The sequence below is a fragment of the Melopsittacus undulatus genome, chromosome 1 (assembly GCF_012275295.1).
Source record: "Melopsittacus undulatus isolate bMelUnd1 chromosome 1, bMelUnd1.mat.Z, whole genome shotgun sequence".
NCBI lineage: Eukaryota > Metazoa > Chordata > Aves > Psittaciformes > Psittaculidae > Melopsittacus > Melopsittacus undulatus.
This window is the reverse complement of record NC_047527.1, coordinates 106,457,446-106,480,168: the sequence shown is the minus strand read 5'-3', so window position 1 is coordinate 106,480,168 and position 22,723 is coordinate 106,457,446. Positions and strand designations below refer to the sequence as shown.

At 35.3% G+C, this 22,723-nt stretch overlaps 1 protein-coding gene across 1 annotated transcript in view; it reads right to left on the bottom strand.

Annotated features, from left to right (window-relative positions):
* The window catches only part of UBE3C (ubiquitin protein ligase E3C), a 71,927-nt gene that overhangs the window by 1,519 nt on the left and 47,685 nt on the right, over positions 1-22,723 (bottom strand). The window contains exons 19-22 of the mRNA XM_005142122.4: positions 10,550-10,762; positions 4,823-5,011; positions 4,666-4,732; positions 3,581-3,711 (exon numbers count right to left, since the gene is read on the bottom strand). Of these exons, the coding sequence (XP_005142179.2) occupies positions 3,581-3,711; positions 4,666-4,732; positions 4,823-5,011; positions 10,550-10,762 (600 nt within the window). The remainder of the gene's footprint in view (positions 1-3,580; positions 3,712-4,665; positions 4,733-4,822; positions 5,012-10,549; positions 10,763-22,723) is intronic.

Below are 22,723 nucleotides of genomic sequence, written 5' to 3'. Positions count from 1 at the left end.
TTCAAGTGGATGAGTATCAAGCCATCATTTCCTTCTACTCCCCACAATATAAAATGGTATTTTCTTTATTAAAATCAATCATCTGATGCAATGCTAAAAGTATTTCTTGCTCTAAGAGGATTTGTCTAAACTAATCTTCCATCAAGCCTACAACTTACAAATTTCAAGATGAACAGTATGACATGGTCTAGTTTGAGGCATCCCTGCCCATGGCAGGGGGGTTGGAAGTATATGACCTTAAGGTCCTTTCCAACCCTATTCATTCTATGATTCTGTGCGTAAGATTACACAAGTATACTACCATGGTCTAGAACTCTGAATCAATAGCTACTTTGTATTCTCCAAATAAAAAATTAACTTTATTTAAAGTAATTATACTCAGTGTTTCTTTACAGAGAGATTAAAAAGTCACTAAGCTCTTACTGGGATGATATTGATGGGCACAGTGAGTCTGTAATGATACAAAATTGTCAAACCTCAATTATTCTTCCAATGTGAAAATTATTGATCTGAGGAACAGACTTTGAAGACATTTTGTATGCAAAATTTAATTGTTTTAATAATAATATCTGATTTTTTTTCTTCTAAGACAGGGTATAAGGAAAAATGTATTTTATGTTACCTCTAAAGCAGTTTTTTTTGCTGGCAAGAAAGTATTAATTTTATCAAATGCTTGCCTGACATAAAACAGTTCTGATTTTAGAAACTGGAAAAAAAATCCTAGCTCCAAAGGCAAAAGGTCAATGTGACTCTAAGCTAAATTATTGTTCAAATGGAGGCCTTAAAAGTATTTCATGGTTCTTAAAAGTATTTCATGGTTCAATGCTGTATTTTTAGTGTTCCTTTCAAAATGCTAATTGAATTCCCCTACTTTAGCTTTAAAAATGGAAAAATTAAGTTCTAAATTGAAATGTCATGCCAAGGGCACCATTTGTTGCATAATTAAATACTGTACAGCGGGAAACTGCAATAGTTTGGAAGTGAAAAGTATCATCAATTTATTATGTGACCTGATTGGAACTTAACAATTTTCAACCATGCTTTAATGATTTTTTTTGTCCGTAACAATCACATTTATTAAACTTATTAAACTTTAATTAGCTTTAGTAAATGTTATTCTGAGTCTGAAGCTGGCAGTGAAAGTTGAAATTTTTTAAAGATGCAAAGCTAGAACATGCTGTCTATAAGCTAACAATGTCAAGACATTTCCTTATCTTAAAATAACATGCACCAACTCTTAAGAAAATGAGACGGTTCCACACTATAAAGCATACAGAAGATTTCAGAGGAGTGCCGGAAACCGTGTTCCTCTCAGGAAATTATAGTACACCTATTAAAACTGTAAACAAATTTTGAAGATAGCTTTTGTGAATATCTACCAACTTAAATATATTCAGGCAGTTACTTGGCTTGGTAATATTCAGCATCCCTGCAGCTTTGCACTCTTCACCTTCAAAGCTCTTAACACACTGTCACAGGCTACCGAGACATTACTGCTGATGACAATACCAGTTAACCCGCTTCCTGTCCTGACAGGCATTTCACAGAAAATCCCTTATTTGCTAGTAAATCCACATTAACAAGACACTACTGCAAGCACCATGCAAGTACTGACATAACTCCCGCTCAGTGCTGCCCAGCAAGGCAGCAGTAATGTCTTATCACTGCTTTCTCTTGCCAAGACTCTTGCATGTAGCTGAGCTCATAAGTCCTTTGTATAGTGAATTAATCTTTTAACTTATTGCTATCATATGATGACTATTTTCTTACTTTTTTACCTAGCCAAGTACGTTAAAGTCAGGTTGTGCCCTATCTCCCAAATATATACAAAAACTTCAGCTTTCCATATCTGGCTTCTTTGTAATGTGTCACGGTCAGCCTCTGTATTTTTAGACTTTTGATTCACTTCCTCCATCTCTTCAAATGTCATGCTGGCTACCTCAAAGCTGGGTAGCTACATCTGCATTTCTTTAATTACAAAGGATGACAACAAATAGAGATTTCTGTTTGCTTCGTTTCCACACAATACTTCCCAGTTCTCCCTTTATTATGCGACTGATGCACACTATTCTATCTTGTTCTTGTTCTCATCCCACAGTTTTCTAATTGTTCTTCCCACTGTCCTACAAAATCCTGTTTGTTGCTAGAGTACTGCAAAGGAATATTCACATGGACTTGAAGAGTTTAAGAGAAATGCTTGCAGGCTTTTAAATAATCAATCACAGAAATCAATGAATGTATACCCTAGATAGGATTCATGTGATTAAACAGCCATCTGTGTTGTCACTATATCCAAATCTAGTCACCCTGAACACTCTTTACTGTTAAAGGGGATCTAGTTCATATGTTTTGTGGAGTCTAAGGCATGATTCATTTCACCCTCAAGTAGACAAGTGGAACAGTCAGACAAATTACTGAAAGTGTCAGTTCCTCTCCTCCAGGCCTATAAAAGGAGTGCAGATGAGCTACAGATTATAGATACTGAAGATGGAGGATATGCTGCCTATCCACATGCTAACAGCACCACACAGCACTTACTACAGCAGCTGAAGGGACTATGTAGAGAGTGAAACTGTACAGAGGGTTACAGAACAACAGTACCAAATGGAGGTTTAAATAATCATACGCAGGGCTTACTGTTTTACTTTCATCTACCTATTTTACATAATAAATACAGGAAATTAGTTACTATTCATCTCTAATGTGATCATTTACTAAGTACATGTACTCAAATCTTGCTTAGCAGCAAATCTTACTCTTGTAAGGAACTGGATGATGCAATGCCTGTATTTGCTCCACATAAGGCCACTCTGTATTATTTTTACTAAATAATACAATAGTAAGCATGCTGCTGATCACTGTGCTGAAGGTGCAAGTGTTGCCATGACATAATTTTTTTATTTTCTTACAAAAAAGCACTCAATGTTCCCACATTTTAGAGAAAATAAGATCCATGGCTGGTTCTTAGCATTTTTTCAGCCCAGCTGAAACTCATGGGTAGAATATCCCCAGAATTTAGTTGCAAAAGGTCTTCAACTTGCCTCGGCCTCTCTTTAGTTTTAGAAGCAGTAGACAAAAGTTCTCTTCATACTTAAGCTTCACTGTAAATAGCAATCTAAAGATAGCAGCCAAATATTTAGATACAAAGGATAAATGGCAATTAAAAGGAACCATATTTCCTGCTTCAAATGGTTAATTTAAGAGGTTCAAATTTAATAGCTGCTTTTATAACCTAAATCTCTTTTGCCTGATTTAGAAGACATTTTCGTAACTCAACCTGTTCCTTGAAACCAGTAGCAGTTTGCTTCTGCACAGTGACATGAAATGGCAGCAAGGATCATCCATGACAAAGAGTAATTGCTCTAACCAATGTGTCTGTAGGCTTTGCGGTTAAAACAGAAACCAACAGAACATTTCATTACCTATTTTAAAAACATACACATACATATACAAAAACATACACACAAATGCAAACACTGCAGCTGTTTCTGTAGTCACAGAGGAACAGTCTTCTCAAATGAAAAGCTTGTATCATAATCATATTTACAGAAACCTGCCAGGAAGTCAGGAAGACATATACCTTAAATCCTAGAAGAGGCGGTCGAGAGCAGCTTGTTACAAACTTGAGTAGTTTGCGTTTCTCCTCATCAGTGAAACTTTCTACAACTCTCCAGAATATTTTAATTACAGGATGGTCTGCTGTGTAGCCACCTATAATGAGATTTAAATTATTTACAAGTAGAATAGCTATATGTAAGAAATAAATCCTCCAGAAAACTAGCATCAGTATTGAAAAGCTTGGGGAAAATGGCAGGGGGCTTGGAACTAGATGATCTTACGGTCTTTTCCCATCCTAACTATTCTATGATTCTATGAAAATACTGTAACCAGCAGGCTTACACTGCTGACTACCAGTATCTACAGATCTTTAATCACTGCATTTTGAGTTTCTCATTCATTGGTTACCTATGGCTACTATCTCCCTCAGCTTAACTGCAGTCTTCTTCACTGAATCCTATTTGTTTGTTTTAAATTAATTTAATTTAGTTTAGTATTTGCCTAGTAACCTTGGATTACTGCCTTTTACCAAGAGTCTGCAAAATATGCAAAACTTGGGATGTTGTTTAATGAATCAGTTTACCTTGAGGTAAGCCTGGATATAAACTGATTATATAGTAGCAACTTTTTGATTACATTTATGATAAATGCAGGGGAAAATGAAGTAAGATGCCTTGTATTTCTCACAAGGGAAAAATATGAGCTCTCTCTTCAGGCTGAGTAAGAAATTATAAGTATCTGAATGCAGTTGTAGAAACAACTATCCCAAAGTCATTTACAGACTTATTTTCATAGGAACCAGACACAACCGTTGACTAACATCTATTTAGAAAAGGAATGACATATCCTCTAATTATACAGCTATAGACTTGTGTTTAAGTGTCTGAATAAATACACTGCATGCCTATAGTTTTCAACATTTACAAAATCAGGTTGTAATTATAATTTCACTCAATCTCCTGAGATTCAGGCCTGTCTAGAGTTTGGGCAAAGTTAACAAGAATGCCCCTGCAATTTTTTTTAAAAGCTAGGATAAAAAGCAAGTTTATTTACTCCCGAGTTATTCTAATACTTTTTTTTTATTATTTACATAAAAAGTATGCTTACCTGAATAGTTTGTGAATGATTTGAGATCATCCAAACTAATAGGAACCTGGGCACCAGAAGTCAGAACCTAATAATGAAGGAAGTTAGTTACATTACAGACAAAAAAGTTAGCATTTATTTCTGTTTAAATCGTTTTCTGCCATTTTAAGCAAAGTACCTGTATTTCCTGTTGATCAAACATTCGAAGCCATTCAAGATTCACAACATTGGCCAGTCCCTGACGGAAAGCAAGGCAATGCTGTCGAATTTGTTTGTTTAGCCTGTAGTCTGCCACCAGATGGATGTATGCGATTCGGTTGGCGCTGGTAACAGGAATATCTTTTCCACCTGGCTTCAGTTCAATCACCTATAAACATAACGATTTTCATCATCTTAGTTAAACTTTAATTCTGTGTGCTGTAACCATAAAGCTGAACTGCAAAACATTACAATAAGTGATGTATGTATCTGAAGTTCACTAGAATATACTCAAGAATATTCACCTCAAAATAAGATGTAACATTATGCCAAGTTATAAAGGTATGGGGTTTTCTGTTTACTCCTAAGACCACATTCTACAGCAACCAGCTTCTAGATCTAAACCTCCAGATGCTAGTACAGTTGACTACATGGCCTTGTGATTTGTTTCCTTATTATCAGGAACTGGATTCGGCAAAGTCGGAGCTCTTTTAGAGTAGACAGTGTGTAATACTATATTTCCCACTGCAAGTCAAACAGAAGCTGAGATGAAAATCTTCCCCTTGGCAAGTTTACCCCTAGCTTCACTGATGGCAGTCAGTGCCCTCAAACTGAGAGTAGCCTGTATAAGCACAGAGCTCATACAGAACGCTGTCTTTCCAGTTGCATTCAGAAAGCTGTGCTTGACAGCCTAGGCTTGACTGCTGATCATGAATTCTGCAGGATCACATTACAGTAAAAGCCATGTCCACCGAGTTAAAATTAAGATTCTGATATAAGCCTGATTTACAGAATTATAAGCATTTGCAATTCTTGCTGTTGAAAATCCAGGTTGCACGTGCTCAACACCTTCAACAGAAGTAAAAAAAGCAAACAAACAAAAAGTCAAACCTGAACCTTGCTTTTCTGCTGAGCTTAACTTGTCCTTCAAGTACACCAAGACACCTCAGCATGGAAGAATTCTTAATGAAAAGAAAAAAACAAACTAAAGATACTGTAACTGCATTTAGATATAAACCAGGCTCAAAGGTGGTTGCTGTTAAAACACTAGAGACCGTTAGACATTCTACTCTTTACTACTTTACTTCTGTTGAGTAGCAGCCCAAATGGAAGGGATTATTAAAGTACTAAGAGGAGGATTAAAAACCTGAGAAGCTGCAATACTGTCATCTTCTAAACCCTTCCAAAAACAATTTGTGTTTTTACATTCTGGAGTCATCAATTTTTACTTTTTTTTAAAAACAACTGTGCACTTCTGCCTGTGGTAACGATCCCATCTTTAGAGCACAGCGAATGAACTGCGAACAGCTGCTCTTGTAACATGTTACCTAACTATGTGAGCTGTTCTAGCACTAGGCAAAATGGCAAGATAAAAAAAAAAAAATCACAGTGCTTTAGAGCATTCAGATTTTTACTTGATTCATAGCTGTTTAAGAAGAACATTATGATCTGTGAATATGACTTCCCAGATAACACAGGCCAGAGGATTCTGTCTAGAGATTCCTAACTCGATAAATCCATAGTTGAGCTAGAGCACATATTTTAGAGATGGGCAATCCTGGTGTAAAGACTCCATATGAGAGAGTATTTACCAGTTTCCTTGATAAGCTAGAACAACCTGAATTACATTGGGTGTTAAAATATATCTTACTTTCCACTTTAATCCTTCATCTACAAGCTTCTTGCTTTTACAGTAAAAAAATTCCTCAGTACTCCCCTATGTATATATGCACGTAGAACTGACTACACTTAAACCCACTTCCTGGGGTTTTCCAGTAATCTTAACTGTCCTTTTCAGATTTTGTCAGTGTGAGATTAATTCTACCACCATTATGTCAAAGTATCAATACAGTCTGAAACGAAAGGAGTAATGCAGCCAGAATAACAAACAGATTATGCCACAAAGGCTAAGAAGGATGTAAAAGAGAAGGCAGAAAATAGTAACACTTGGTGTTGATGCCAACACTAAATGTTGATGCCATTCACTTTTTACTCATTCAGTGTTTCCATGGTGTTTTAAAGAAACTATTGTAGAATTCCCACTTAATTTTAAATGTCAGGAATGACTGTAAGAGATCCTTTAAAAAAAAAACAATAATTTATTACATCTTTAAAGATTTATCAACTTGGATTTTTGTTCATCCCATTTCGCCACTAGATGGTGCAAGATAACAACACAGGTTAGAACTGGCAACACTAGAAAACTACCCAAGATGTGCAGACTTGTGTCATCACTTTATTTTCTATTTTGTAGATCCAGGTTAAAATGATTTTTTGTTTGTTTGGTTATATTAGGTTCATTATCGAAATCACGTATTTTAAAAGCAGTGAAATCATGCATATTATTTAGATAAGTATTCAGATTATTCAAGCAAGGGGAAATACAACACTGGAAAAGTCCTATTTTTAAAAATCTGCAAGAAAAGGTGCTTTGCGGTTTTTAGTACTGTGGACAGAAGTACTGAATTAGACCTCTGACTGAAGGTTAGATACTTGGGACCATAGTTGCATACACTTAGGGTTTTCTTCGCTACAAATCCTGTTTTATGTTTCTGCGGGTAAATAGTAAATAAATAAAGTAGATCAACTTACATCTACATTCTTAAGAAAATGATCACAGTTTGTAAAAAAAAAAAAGTAACTATTTTATAAATGGCTGCAGCTCAAATGAAGAGTTCAGACCATAATTCTGAGTTACTGTATTTACTCTTTTGAACATTAGCATAATAATGAAATAAACACAACAAAAATCAGGAAAACAGTCGATAACGTATCTGTCAAGCAGAAGTCAGGGGCCCTATCTTCTGGCTTACTGGTAACAATCTGTCATACAAAATCGATTTGTAATGTGATTACAGGCAGAAAATGGCAGGTCTCTTGATAAACAAACTGAACACCAGTTCCTGCTCTCGCATAGCTGGTAGTGGCAGCTGCTTCCCAAACTAATGTAGAAAAGGAATACTGAGAGGGTAAAGTGAGAAATACTTTAGGAAAGAATAAGGTACCTGTCATCTAGGCATTCTTTTTGTGTGTGTGAAGATACAAGATGTATCTCTTCATGAAGACTTCCCAGTGCAATTTCAAAAAGCACTCTTAAAATAGTCAAGAACTCTTACAAACTTGTTTTTACAAGAGATGAAAATATTTTCTTTTCTTTTGGACTGCGATCACTTTTTTTTCACATCACCCCTGCAGTTTTTCCCCATGCTGAAAATCAGTTGATTTTTTCTTTCCCACTCATCTGTCTTCCAGATGTTCAGGCAGGAGTTCTACGTAGGAGATTGCACCTGAACACCTAAGAACACATTTGCCTTAAGTGTTGTAAATCAGCCTGAGAAAGATCGGCTTCAACTTCAGCATTTTTTATCTGAGAAATCACAAAAATCATTCATCTAATCCACTGTACCCTAGTAAAGATGTTGCCAAGACAGACACTTTCAGCACTATTTTTAAGGCTTCAAAATTTTCTCTCAGAGAAATTTAAAGGCAAAGAACTCTCCTTTAGTGTGTCAACATATTTTAACTAACAACAATGGCATACACATCTGTTTAAAAAGCCAAAGAAGGCATCCCAACATCAACCTTCCCTACTGTATGGATTTCATAGAAACTGCTGTCCTGGATGTTATAGTGCTTTCCTGTGGATTTGTGCTTTTAAACTTTATTTATGGAGTATTCTGATCATTTCAACTGTTCTGATCCATGTAATCTCAAGAATCAATGTTTGAGGCAACTCACTGTAGTACAGAATCTGCCACTTTTGAAGGAAGAAGAATATTTGAATCTTTCTCTCTCGCCCTCAACAGCCACAAAACACCTGCCTCACTGGTAAGGTCTGAAAAAAGGAGGTATTGTCTGCAGTTCAATAACTTTAAAATTATTCTAAAATGCTTATAAGTGTATCACCATCTAATCTACAAGATAAAAGGAAAACTAAATTCAATATACACAGCTACTTGAAGGCACCTGTAATTATGGGCTGACATTCTTTGGAGGCTGTTTTACTGGTCACCATTTTGCTGCAGCAGAACCAACTGTTGAAATCTAGGCTATCACTGCATTAGATAGTTCTTTATCAAAAGCTAAAGCTATTTGGTGCTGGAAGATAAGGTTGATGGCAGAGCTCCCCTAATTAGCAGGTCTAATGTGCAAATTATTAAGTACCTTTTTCAACTTCTGGTGAATGCACTTTGACAGTAGTTTAATGGGATCTAAAAGCACATTACAGGATTGGAATCAATACACTGATAATAGAATTTCTACCTTCTACTATTGACAGAGGCAATAGAGCTCCTTTTGAATGTGTCTTTCATAGCAGATAATGCTTTTGTGCCACAATTGCTGGATGGACACTGTCATGAGGAAAGCTATTTACAATGATAGATTTATGATGCATTTATTGGCACAATTTATTAGACACTAAAGTGGTTGTTTAGCTGAAAACTAGAGATAATGTACATTCAACTTAAGGAGTGCAAATTAAGCTCTTTTCCCAAAGTGAATTAGCCTTACCTTGACACAATTAGTTAGTATACAATGGTTACATGAGTCAAATACCAGACAAAATGTGTTAACCATATGAGGTTTATTAAGGTAATGAAGTATAAAAAGTAACTTGTTGCATCAAAACACAGAAGACAATGACAACCAATTTGTTGAACTATACTAACATGCAGTCTCAGTAAAAGATGGCTAATATTTCACGGGTATTGTACTCTCTCTCCAAGTATGAAGACAGCAACACAGCATCAGAATATTTAACTTCCATTTTATTTCCTTACTGATAATTATATTTAATCTTCCTTTTATACTTATGCAGAACAATTAAAATCCAAGTCTTGATAACACTAGCCGTAGCCCTCAGAGAATCTTAACAAACAAATTAGGCTTCTTGGCAAGAATGCACCTTTTTACAATGTTTTTGTTGCAGTAAGTAGAGCTGGCAACATCTCTAACCTGGATCTCTACATTATTTCTGAGTCTTTTCTATATCCTTCTACCCTGCTTGTTGAGATAGGTTCTAACTTGTGTGGCTATTTTTTCAGGACATACACTGTAGGTGTATGAAGAATGGAAACTAAAACTTCCCCAGAAAATATTAGCTACTTTTCCTTTTTAGTTAAGAGACTAAACTGGATTTGCATTAGCTGTGAACAACAAAACTACTACTGTAAGTGCACAATAACGAGTCACTGGGTCATTATTATTTGAATCCATTATGATTTCTAACTCTGATTCCAAAGCAGAGCAATACTTCTATCGCTTAGGTATCACCTACCTTTTCCAATTATTTGAAGTGCAATCAGACAAACAGAAAAGATTTTGTTCAAGAAATTATCTCAAGCAAAAGAAGTTTTCATGTATGATTTTTAGAAAATAATCACTATATATAATATATAAAAATAACTATTTAAAAGACCAGACTTTTAAGGCACCATCAAAAGCTGTTTTTTCAAGTACACAATTAGTTATTGTTTACTTATATATTCAATACTTGAAATATTGAGCCAGAATCCCTACCATGCCACACAATACACAGCAACTTTAACAGCTGTTTCCTATCACTTTTAAAGAATTACTTGGTGGGGGTAGTAATGACTCATCAGTTATACATAGCAGGAAAAAAAAAAAAGAAAAAAAAAAGAAAAAAAAAAAAGAAAAAAAAAAGAGCTAAAGCCATAAAAAAAAGAGCTAAAGTCGTTCTTACCTGTGCTTCCCCAAGGTCATTATTTACCACAGTGAAGTTCAGTCCAAGTTCTTCCACATCCCCTTCATAGCTCTTGAGAAAAAGCAAATTTTTGTACATTTCTGGATCTAATGAAGCTAAATGATGAATGTCAACATCAGCAGTTGTCCCCAGCAATTTTGAGAGGAAAAAACTAGCAAATGGCAGCTCCACCAGCATATTTTCATAAAGAGCCTGAAAAAAAAAGCAATTAAAAGTACATTAGATTCTACTATTGTAGATGCAAGCATTCTGAAGGCTGTTGTCTATTTCTCAACCTTTTGGTAACTCCTTCATTCAGTGGCTGAATACAATCTTCTGGTATGGCTCTAGCCCATGTATTGCAAAAATTTAAAAACATTTATCTGAAGTTTGAAATTTGGATATTCTTGTGAAATGCCAAGTCCCAAATTTTACAAATTAATTATGCAGTGATTTAAAAGTTAAGGTCACCGCTTATCCGTCATTAATCTTCTTGTCCTAAGTATGAGAGCAAATAGGAAGTGTTAGCAACTGCACAGACTGGCAAGAAAAGCCAAGTTTACTAAAGGACAATGCAAATGCATCAGAATATCTTCCAAAAATATTTAGCATTTCTACATGCATTAGCGTCATCCAAGCAATATTTTTCCATTCATGAAACATGTAACATTGTCTGCCCTGTAAAATTAACTATATAAAAACCAGTACACATTCTAAACTAATCCAAATACATTATTTCTCTTGCATGTTGCACAGATCCATCACTGCATTTTTTTTGGTGAAATCTACTGCTTAATGGCATCAAACCACCCTAATTTTCTAAGCCAAGAGCTTACCAGTTATGACTGTACCATATGCCCAATCCTTCCTACACCTGGCACTGTTTTGCCCTTCAAAGGATTACTGAACCAAAAATGAGCCTGACCCAAATATGCAGCCCTCATGAAAAATGCATTTTTACTGTAAACTGAGAGTTTCCCCAAGAATTTTAAAAATGCATGAAACTCCAGCAATACTACTCTCAGTTATCTACTATTTGACCCCATTTACATACAACGCAAAGTAACTTTGCGTATTTTTTCATTCAAGAACTTATTGTTGTTCCTTTCCAGTCGGTACTTATGGTAGCTCTCAAAAGGAGAAATGGAAACTTCAGAGCTCAAAAGAGAAAGTGTAACATAATTTAGAGAGAACCTACATGAATAAAGGAAAAACAAAAGACTCTTGCCTTTAAAAAAAACATTCCTGAAACATGCTGCCTTTGCATAGCCTTTCCCATTGTCCAGTCTATTTGCCACATCAGCATCTCTAATGACCACCAAATCTTTATACTATCATTAATATTACTGCCAGGCTGATCAGAAAAGACATCATCAACACAACATTATTGTTTGTTCTCTTTTTATTCTTCAAGAACAGTGCGTTGACATTACTTAATTCCCCCATAATCTGCTGCATACTTAGAAAAGGAGGCACAATGAGGCAAAAAAGGGAAAAAGATTAAAAAATGTAGCTGTAATCATTCAATGATATTCCAACAAAGACGTTAAGAAAAATATACACAATTCCTTAAACTTTTGAAAGAACATTTCTGTGAGGTGAGTTAGACCTTGCAGAAAGAACTCAGAATAACGAGTTCAAAGCCAAAGGGTGCATTATATTTAGAGCTGTATGATTTATTCAAGGTGTAGAAGTCGAAATCCTCATTTGTATACTTGACTTTAAAAGCAAACTAAAGGGATAAATCATTAATTTGCAATGTATAAGGTCAGTGTTTGCTGTTCCTGCATTAGTAACAATAAAGCCATTGTAATTCCTTAAATATATCAAAGCTACCCGAATTTAAAATGGAATTCCATCTATGACTCATAAAATGTAAATGTAGAGGTGTAATTTTTTACACAAGGCAGGTTTAAGCCTTTAGAGCATTTAATATACAAGGACTAATAAATGATAGCACTAAAAACTATGATCACATCAGCTAAATGGATTATAAATTAAATTTCCATAATGTATGCAACTGAAATACAAAAGTAGACATAAATCAAGGTATTTTCTAAACACAGGTTAATTACACAAATTCAAAACCTGTCTATTTTTTATGTAAAATAATCCACTTAGCATTTTTCAAGCTGATCTTAAGTCTTAGCCACTTGCAACACTTGATCCTAGAAGCCTATCAATAATTCCTTGTCAGGAAAAAACAGCAATAGGTATATTGAAGAAACCTGTATGTTATTTTTCAAGTGTCTGTCTTTTATGAGTGTTTATTGCTAGAAATTGTGCCAAAATGATTTGAAATAAAAAGGATTAATTATAGTAGAAGCTTTTTAATATAAGTGAGTGCAGCTGCAATGCAATTAATGCAAATTGTGATGCTATCAGGAAAATAAATGTGAACAACATCACTGGCTACTTCTGTTTGCTGCCAAATAACTTCAGTAATTTACTACATTAAGAATCAATAAAAAAATAATGCATTTCCAATGCATCACTATTAATCTTCAGGTAGTTCCAAACTGAACATTTATAACTTCATCTAAAAACTATATAAAGCATTTTTAAATAAACTAAATTGTGCAACTTGAGAATAACTTTAATTACTCCTTCACTTAGCTAAGTGATTGCAATATTACGAAAGTAATTTTTGGAAACAAGAAGAACAGTAATCCTTTAATTAGTTTCCAAGTCAAGCTATCCTAATAAAGTTTGATAAAAAATGTACTAAAGCTCTGGTAAATGAAATCATGATAAACTTTGGGTTTGTTTCAAAGTAAAAGATACCATTGCAGCTCCAGTCCTGCACAGAGATGCAGAGAAATACCGTGTACAATTGAACATGACTAAACAAACCAAAACTTTATTTTTCAGTTTCCATTCAACTTCCCTGTAACTCAGTCAGCATCAACTAATTAAATTACTTGCTACTGCTAGAAGATGTGATTCCACCCATTCCTGACAGAGTAATGAAACAAATTAGGTTGCTGATTCAACTGGGTTTGTTTGCAAGTGGAGTAGTCATATAGTATTGGTTACACACATTGGTTACATTACAACATGCTGAATAAGGTTCCGAATTTTCAGATGATCTGGATCATGCTTTGTCTGGAGTGTTGAGTTTTGGGTTTGGGCAGGGTGTGGTGAATGTTGGTGGACACAGCATTGTTAGAAGTAGAGGTTTTTTTCAAGTCAGAATCTGATTCATCTCACGGCTACACCTGTAACTGGGTAGGAACAGCAATGCCATTTGTTTCACAAACCTTAGAGCAGCCAGTTCCCCAGGGAAGTGAACCATAATGAGTATTATTCTTACTCCATTGATCTAATGACCAAAAGGAAGAGTCATGTCTTTCTCTTCTCTTATGATTTGTCTTGAGGAGCTGTTAAACTACCTGATTTTAAACTTAGTTTTCTATCCATTGAAATCTCTGAACCAGCCTTTTGCAACATCAATATAAAGGAGGCAGGAGCCCAGCACTGGTGACAGGCAAGGGTATGGTGACCACCTCTTACATAGGTAACCAACTGTCAGATTAATTAGCTGCCATATGAAGCTGCACCATTAGAATATGTACTAACATAATACAAAGTCATGCTCTCCCCACAGAAGCAGTCCTCTTTTCCTCCAGCAGCCAATGAGTAACAACAGTGAGAGAAGAAACTGGCTTGTTCTTAGAGGGAGGTGACTTCTTTCTGTTTGACTAAGTCTGAAGTTCCTGTTCATACTCTGTTTCAAGAGATCAAAGTCAGCAAGTTTAACCAAGACACATTTTAAAACTAACCTCAAATTTCAAGTACTTTACCCTTTGGTGAGACTTTAACTCTTGTGGTCATCACGGATGGGCCAAGTACCATTCTGTGTGATGAATTCTTAAGAGTTCATATTTCCAGCTTTCCTATATAACAAGCCCCTTGACTTCACTGTCTCCTATTCTGCAGTCCCATAAACTGCAATTTATGTAAAGCAAAAATGCAGATAGGAAGTCATGAAAGGAGCAATTGGTAGTCAAACATGACATTAGATTTCTAATTTCTAACACTGGGTGGGAAGGGGAAGGCACAGGAAGACACACAACAAGCACCATAATAGAGCCTATTATACCTCTGCCTCCTCAAAAAGCTGGGAGTATTGGGATTTTACTTCCATGGAAATACAATCTGGAGATGCAAGCTTGGAGCAAGAGACTAGTCTGAAGCAGAGACAGAGATATGTCTACATCAAGGGCATTCACACAAGCCATGAGCACTATCATGCTCCTAAGGTAATGCATTCCCAGTGGCTAAAAGGTTAGGCCTGCTGAAAGGGCCTATGTGGATTTCCCAGCACCATTTCAAATGCATACAGGATGCTCTTTACGCAAAATTATGACATCTCTAGATAACCATTAAAGCAACTTAAAAGCTTCTGAAACAATTAAACAAAAAAAAAAAGCAAACAAACAAATACAGCTTTTTCAAACAAGTTACTTTGGCTACTCTTCACCCCAGTGTTTTCCAATTATCTCAAGATATTTTCTAGCCTTTTCCTTTATTTAGTGTTTTGGGGGTTTGGTTTTTTTTTAAATAAATGGTTAAAAGAAGTTTTTCCTGGTTAAAAAGGCCAGGAGAAATTACTTCACTATGGAAGAAGACATATTCAGTAAAAAGAACTTCATGCATCTCCCTCCCTCTCTGTGTCTGAATGCCTGGAGAACACACTGGTATATTAAAAACAAGCAAAATAACAGAAGACCTACTGCGGTTAATAGTTTTTGACTTCACACACAAAGCACACAGTCTGGAGTCTATTGTTTCTCTTTCAAATAATATTAGTTAGCTGTGATTACAGTACAGTTCAACTGTAATTGATGGCAACATGGACTAGCTACAAAAGCCTCTACTCCGTGACATAGACCACAATTCGGTCATCTAAAGAGAAAAATATGCTCATCTACTTAGATATACTGAATGCATTCATTAAAGACCTGTGATGTGGGGCACAAAGAATGCCTCTTTAAGGCAGGCAACTTTCAGAATATAGACTGGCAATCAGGAGCTTTAATACATTATGGAAAAATATCTCTCAGCTGGAAGGACAACTGTATATAGTACATAGTAAGAAAGGAAGAAAACTTACAGCTCTCTGGAGAAGAAGGTTTTTTTTTGTTTTCAAAATAATGCAAGTAATATCTTACTGGGACTATACATGGTAACTATCACAAAATTATTCAGGCACTACATGGTCACACAAGGTATTGTTCAGGTATGACCCCCACATTTAGGAAACAGCTCTTCAGAAAGAGAAGACTTTATGCCACATTTTAAAATTACAAAATTAAAGCCAGTCTAGTCACTGCAGACAAATTAGCTATATATAGGAGAGGTTACATGAGCATTATAACATGTTGAATAAAGCTTAAACTGTGTAAACAAATTCACAGATGAACCAACTAAACCTCCCTGACCATGAGGCAGCTTTTGTGCCTATACTTACATTTTCAGGTCTACAATTAATTCTCCCATTTATAAATTTAACTAAAATCTCTCAAGAAAAATAATTAATCGGTCATTGCTCCTACTTTCCATTAATCCTTTATAACCCAGAACTGTATTTTAAAACTTAAACAACACTAAAGTCATACCCCGAGAAAGACACACAGTACTGCCTGGGCTGAGGCAGTAAACAACTAGGCTTAAATTCAGTTATTTCCCTAATCAGCCCCCAAGAGCATAACCCTTTCAATTTCAGTCATTTTAAACAGATACTATTAAATAATACTTAGCACTTACAGAGTGCAATAGATCTTCAAAGCTGTACAGAACCATTAATAAAAATGATAGAAAAATAGCAAAACCATTAGAACTTCCTTCTACCTTATTATTTATATCCTAGAAATATCTCATCACACTGACAAAGCTTTTGGGGCCAGCAAAGCCTTTTCTACCATAATGAAAAAGATAAAGCTAAAAATATATTACATTAAAATTAACATGTACTTATATTTTCAAAGCATTTTTAAAGCTAGTGTTTAGTATAAGATAATTTCTTACAGATATACTTCATGTGCTTTAAAGTGAGGAAAAAAACCTGATACTGCTTCTAATGCCAATATGGTAAAATAAACCTAATTCTATCAAGTGTGTGTCACAATGCAGTGTAAATCTGCTGCCTGGTAGTTTTAAGTTATTGTTTCTCAGTTCTCAGAGCAATATAATAGCAGAGATATCTAGATGTATTTGTATCACCATAGTAATGGAAAACTTGATATATTATCTCCCTTATTCAACTGTAAAAATTTATCCTGCACTTTTTGGTCCAAAAATAAATACCTTTCCTGTCTTTTAAAAAAGCAGGAGTCCAAAATTCCACAGCTAGATGCTTGTAATTAAGGCTTTTGAGGGAACCCTATTAACATCCCTTGTAGCAGTGCTAGTATCCTCAAATTTATTCATTTCCCTCCTCCCAAAAAATAAAGCCTTCTGTAAGTTGGTTTTACTTCCGATTTCCCACCTACTGGGAATTGGAAGGTCAGTAAGTACAAGTCCACTGAAGTTCCAGAAACGTGGGGTAGCAAGACTCAGATACAAAAGGCCCGTCTGACGAATTAGCTGCAGTTAGTGTAAATATCCAAAATGGATTGCAGGTGCATGATAAGCATTAAAGCAAACTCACAACTGACTCACGAACACATTACCATAACAATGTAGGAATTAATTTCCAAAGACTCCATTGAAATATACCAAGTATAATGACCTTGACTTAATTTTTAATTTAAAAATGTAAAGTCATGCTTGCACTTCTACTCTAAGAATTTAGGACATACGTAATTTTATTACATGAATTTTTGTTACCAAAATATAGTGCTTCAGAAATGTTAGCCCTTGCAGAAAACCACCTTTTCATCAGCTTGGTACCTACTTTCTGTTTTAGTAGAAACAGTTCTAACTTTCACCATGTGTAAGATACAAATTGCCGTCAACATCATTTTGTGGGGGTTTTGAGGGATGGAAGAGAGAAGAACAAAAGCTACCTGTGAATGCACTGGATAACTGAAAGTTACCATTCACTACTGAAGTTCCAGTAAAGGCTTAATAGATTTTCTTGTCTCAAATTTAAACATAATTTAGTAAGAGCTGAAGATAAAAGATGGATCTGCTCTTAAGATAAATCTGTATTTTAACAGCAGTGAAATTAGTCATTTTTAAAGACCATTCAAGTAGAATAAAGAATTTCAGTAAATATTCCAAACCTAATTGATTGAAATGGATGTAGGTGTTCCCAACTGTGAAAAAGGATCAGGATACCATTACCACACACTCTGTTTATTTATTCCCTGTCTAGGAACCTGATTTAGAGGCAATAAAATGCAATCAGTACACAAACCAGAAGCAGGAATCATCTGCTAATGGAACTTTTAATTGAGGAGTGACCACTGACATGAGGTAATTCTTTCCATGCAGAACTCCTTGCAGAGACCTCTATGTACTTTATCACGGTAAACAATCACTAACATATGCATTAAAGAAAATTTAAATACATTATGACCCAATAAATATCACAATCCATCAATACACACTTTTCTTTCCTAAAGATTTAGAGTTAAAATACCACATTTCTGTAGTCTTTTAGTGCTAGACATGTATTTACAAGGTTGCTACTAACATAGCTATTTGTAATCAAAAGATAATTGGTTATGTTAAATGAAACAGTACACAAAGGAATTGTCAAGCTGAATAACCATGTCAGAAAATAGATACAGATTAGTTTACATCTACATTCATAAATCATGAAAAAACTTCCATAAGGTATCTATTTTGCTCTTACAATTGTGTCTCTCCATTGTAAACCTATAATTATAAGAGCATGCCGCCTTACATGCTAAATTTCTGGTTTGATTCCATTTTCAGATGATTCAGGATTTTCTGAGACAAATGATCACCATGTAACTTGCTTTTTAAGCAAAATGCTGAGTCTACAAAATCATGTGCAGGGTTACTGAAATTAATAAAATAAAAAGTTTATACAAATTACCTCCTCTTTGTGTTAGTATCACTAATTCCACACCTACCTTTCCAGACACTAGCAGTATGTATGAGTTGTGGCTGCAGTACTAATCAATTAAGAGTATACTGATTTAAGCCAAACCAAAGTGGATATTAATTAACTGGTCAGTAAGCAAAAGGAAAGGGTAGCCTAAAAATCAGAAGTAAAAAAGTCACCTTTCAACAGAGAAACAAATGACAAATAGCAGCGCAATGCTTGAAGCAGCATGCTATGAAATATTCAAGTATACAAAACCCAATTCTTCTCATTGAAAAGTTTTCTTGCTTTATTTTATCCCTACAAGCTTTTGGCACAAAAAGGGCACACAAATATGTTACCAGAAATATTTGCTTGAATGTTTTGACTCTATATGTGCAGCTTATTAATGATTCAAGAGTTTAGGATCTGATCCAGATCGTGCTGTAAAGACTCCCATTGATTAAATCTGTTTTAGATAAGGCCCAAGGATGATCAAGTACTATTATAGTTTCTCTGCAAAATGGATACCATGGACACTGCCAATCTTAGGATTACACCTTCCAGAGAGGAATCATACATTGCACAACAAATGATCTATCACAGCTCTATTCAAAGTTACAAACAGTAACCAGAGGACACACTTAAGATACAGAAAAATAATCTTATCAATAATTAGTGGCCCCTCATTTACTATAGGGCAATAAAATCTGTATTTGATCTACTATTACCCTTCAAATGCTTAATTTTACCAAAAGACATATAACTTTTTTCAGTCATGTGTTTAACAACATTTAGATATCTACAGAGAACAGTCCATTGTATCTTAAATCAGTATGGTAAACTATAAAATATCATATGCAAGTAAACAAGTTAAACCTTCATCAATGTAATATCCACCAGGCCACACAAATTAATGACCTCCTATATAACATTAATGATCAAAGACTAAACCTAGATTGCCTCTTCTATCCATCATCAAAACAATGCCAAAATTCCAAACAGGATTTACTCGGACCTTGCTGCTTTTTCTATCAAAGTTGTTTATCTGGATCCACAAAGGAAGAACTCATTTCAAAACACATTTTCCTCTTTATACTGCCTTCCCAACCATTCAGGACAAAAGCTCAGTCTTGGGAAATCTAAATCTTCAGAAAATTCCACTGCCTTCCAGAGAGTGCAGACTCTATTGCTGAGTATAAGAGACTTCAAATTACATTTTAAAGACGGTGCATATGCTCTTCAGCAACATCTATGCATGACTCACTAATGCTCATCAATATGCTGAAATAAGAGAAATGGAGATGGTGGTAGCATTCAGTATAACCAAAGATCCTGGATGTATTAGGCAAAAGTCACTAGTGTCATAGTCACTTTGTCAGAGGTGCAAAGACAATTATTGCAAAACATATTATATGCAAAAACTAGCAGGTTTATGTCACAAAGGAAGAGGAAACCATAAAAAATTATCATTCTAAGCTTTCTTTAGACTTCCTGCCATATTCTTAAACTAACGCTGATACTTCATGAAATTTAAGTAAATTGTCGTAAGAATTAGCTACTTGATGTCAAGTAATTCAAAATGCAAAGAACATCCTTTTCCGCAGCATCTGCCACATTAACACCATTGAATAAATGCAAATGTGAACTGGAAACGGAGAAAGATAATAACGGCATCCAAGACTGAGTTTAGGTTTGAACAGTGAAATTCAGATTTTAATTCTGTATCTGTCACTGTTCTGCTGATCACTGTTTCTGCTGAAATGGTTAACAGGCATTTCACCCCTTCCAGATTTGCAGCAGGACATTCAAGAATCAGCATGGAGGAAATCCTTTTAAGATTCTCAGATGTTGCTTCCAAACTCCCCTTCTCTGCCTATGTTGCTTGAAGTTTCGGCAGCCTGTCAAAATAGCAACTTTTGTGTTCTCCTGAGCCAAGTCTACTACCCTGGAATGCTGCAGCAAGAAAGTCTGCACATGGAAAGACTTTTAGCGCTGCCAGAACAACTTACTGCACGTGGAAAGGAAGTTAAACCAAATCATGTGCCTCCCCCACAGCCCAATCCTACCTACTGAGAGAGCAAAAGAATTACAACGTCCCACCCATACTTCTATGACACCACACAGAATGACAAGACTTTACTTTCCAGAGAGGATACCAAAGATAATTCGGGGCTGGAACACCTCTGTGTGAACATCCCTGACAACCCAGGACACCCTCAGCTCTCAGGTGAAGCTCGGAACTCAGAAAGTCACTGCTATGCTTCCAGTGGGTGAAACTGGAAAGTTCAAGTTGCAAACCCCGCAGTGGTTGGAGATTGCTACCAGAGGCATGCAAGGTAAGCTGGGCTTTCACATTTAAGGAAGAGAAAGGAAAAAGCTTAAAAGGCACAGTTGTTAAAATAATATTTACATTACAGACTTAAGTCACTAGAAGTTGAGAAATGTAAACCTTGGAAGTGTTTGAGTAGCTGTTGTTTAAGCAAACTCATTTCTGTGTCATGTGTACCCCCCTTTTCTTTTTTATGAATTATTTCAGACAACATAGGCAATTACATGCTCATATGGTATTATTTCTACAAGACCTTCTGCTCATTCAGCGATCAGTAAAAGTTGCATGGACAGCCATGCAGTTTATATACTATATAGATTACAACTTCTTCAGTAACTACAAAAGCACACCCCACACTATCAATAATTTATACAGGGTTAAAATATTTTTTCAGATACACCATTTTTAAAGGAAAGTCATAAATTTTCAGATATTTCTCTTCTGAACTGATCTATTAACACAGAAGACGTCAAGCTGTCAGAAAATTCCTGATGGGAAGGAAAACTGAATTAGGCATAAATCTATGGTACTGAAAGTTAAATGCATTTGGGTACTAGTATGAAATGGTTTCCAAGAGACAAAGAGTTTCTATAAATTATTATATTTTAATGTATTTGTTTTCTGATAACACTGAAACTTCTTATGTGAGATTTTTTGGTGGCAGCACTCTTTACATACTGGTTTCAACAAATAAGAAATTGCTGTGGATGCCTGATCGCTTCCTTTGCATTAGACCTATCTTGTTTACAAAGAGGCTTTTAATAATCCACTATTGCTCTCAAATATCCCTGTGCAAAGCATCAAATGGACACATTTTTGAAAACGGATGAGTGAGTACTCAATAACTTAACTAAGATCACAATACCGGCAGGTTATGAATATCATGGTCGTGCCTTATCTTTCTGTTTAATTCATCAAGTCTCTAAATACACTACTAAAAAGGTGTCTGTACACCTGGGTAGGGGTAATTATTAAGTAGCACTGTCAATTCTTACCTTGTGTAAACATACTGCAAATACAAAAACAATCTATGCTTTCAAAATGCTAAATAATAGATCTTCTGATTTTAAAAAGACAAAACCGAAACTATACTTGTAGCACTCTACAGGAGATAAAAACCATTTTGCAACTTCTGCCTTTATGCTAGTATTTGAAATCCAATTAGAGAACACAATGTGTTGTTTCAGAGGAAATTAAAGATTCAGAATTACAATTTCTTTTTTTTAATAATATTTCAAGCTTCCCCTTAACAATTGAGCCCTGCCCAATTCCTTAGATAAACACTAACCATTTTTGGCGTGAAGGAACTTCCTCACAATACCACAGCAGTATTTGCTTCCCTGATCAAAAAATCTATAGATGCAGAAAAAAAATGAAGCCTTGGATATGTAACATAGGTCATAATTACAAACCATTTGTATTACTAATGAATCCAACTCTCACTAAGAGCAGGAACAACCTTCAAAGACTATATTATCTTACTGAAATGGCTGATTTGAAATTTTCATTATTTAATGAGTTTGTATATTGAAATAGTTAGGATGCATTAGCAGAGAATTTGCCTACAAAGTAGCAGTTTAATCTCAATCAGTTGTCTGGCAACTTTAAAGAACAGTGCTCTGCCTCAGCAACTCAAGGTTGCCAACAACATCCTCTTAAACCACTTCCAGCTACACTAAAAGTACATCCAACTGTATGTTAAATCTCACTGTAAGCCATCAGGATTTTAGCCTCCAAAACACTTGAGGCAGTTAAATGGGACTTCTACATCTTAAATACCTTCAGGTTTAGATAGCTAAGCAATCAATACATTTTTTTCCTGAATTTGTATTCCAAACTTTGT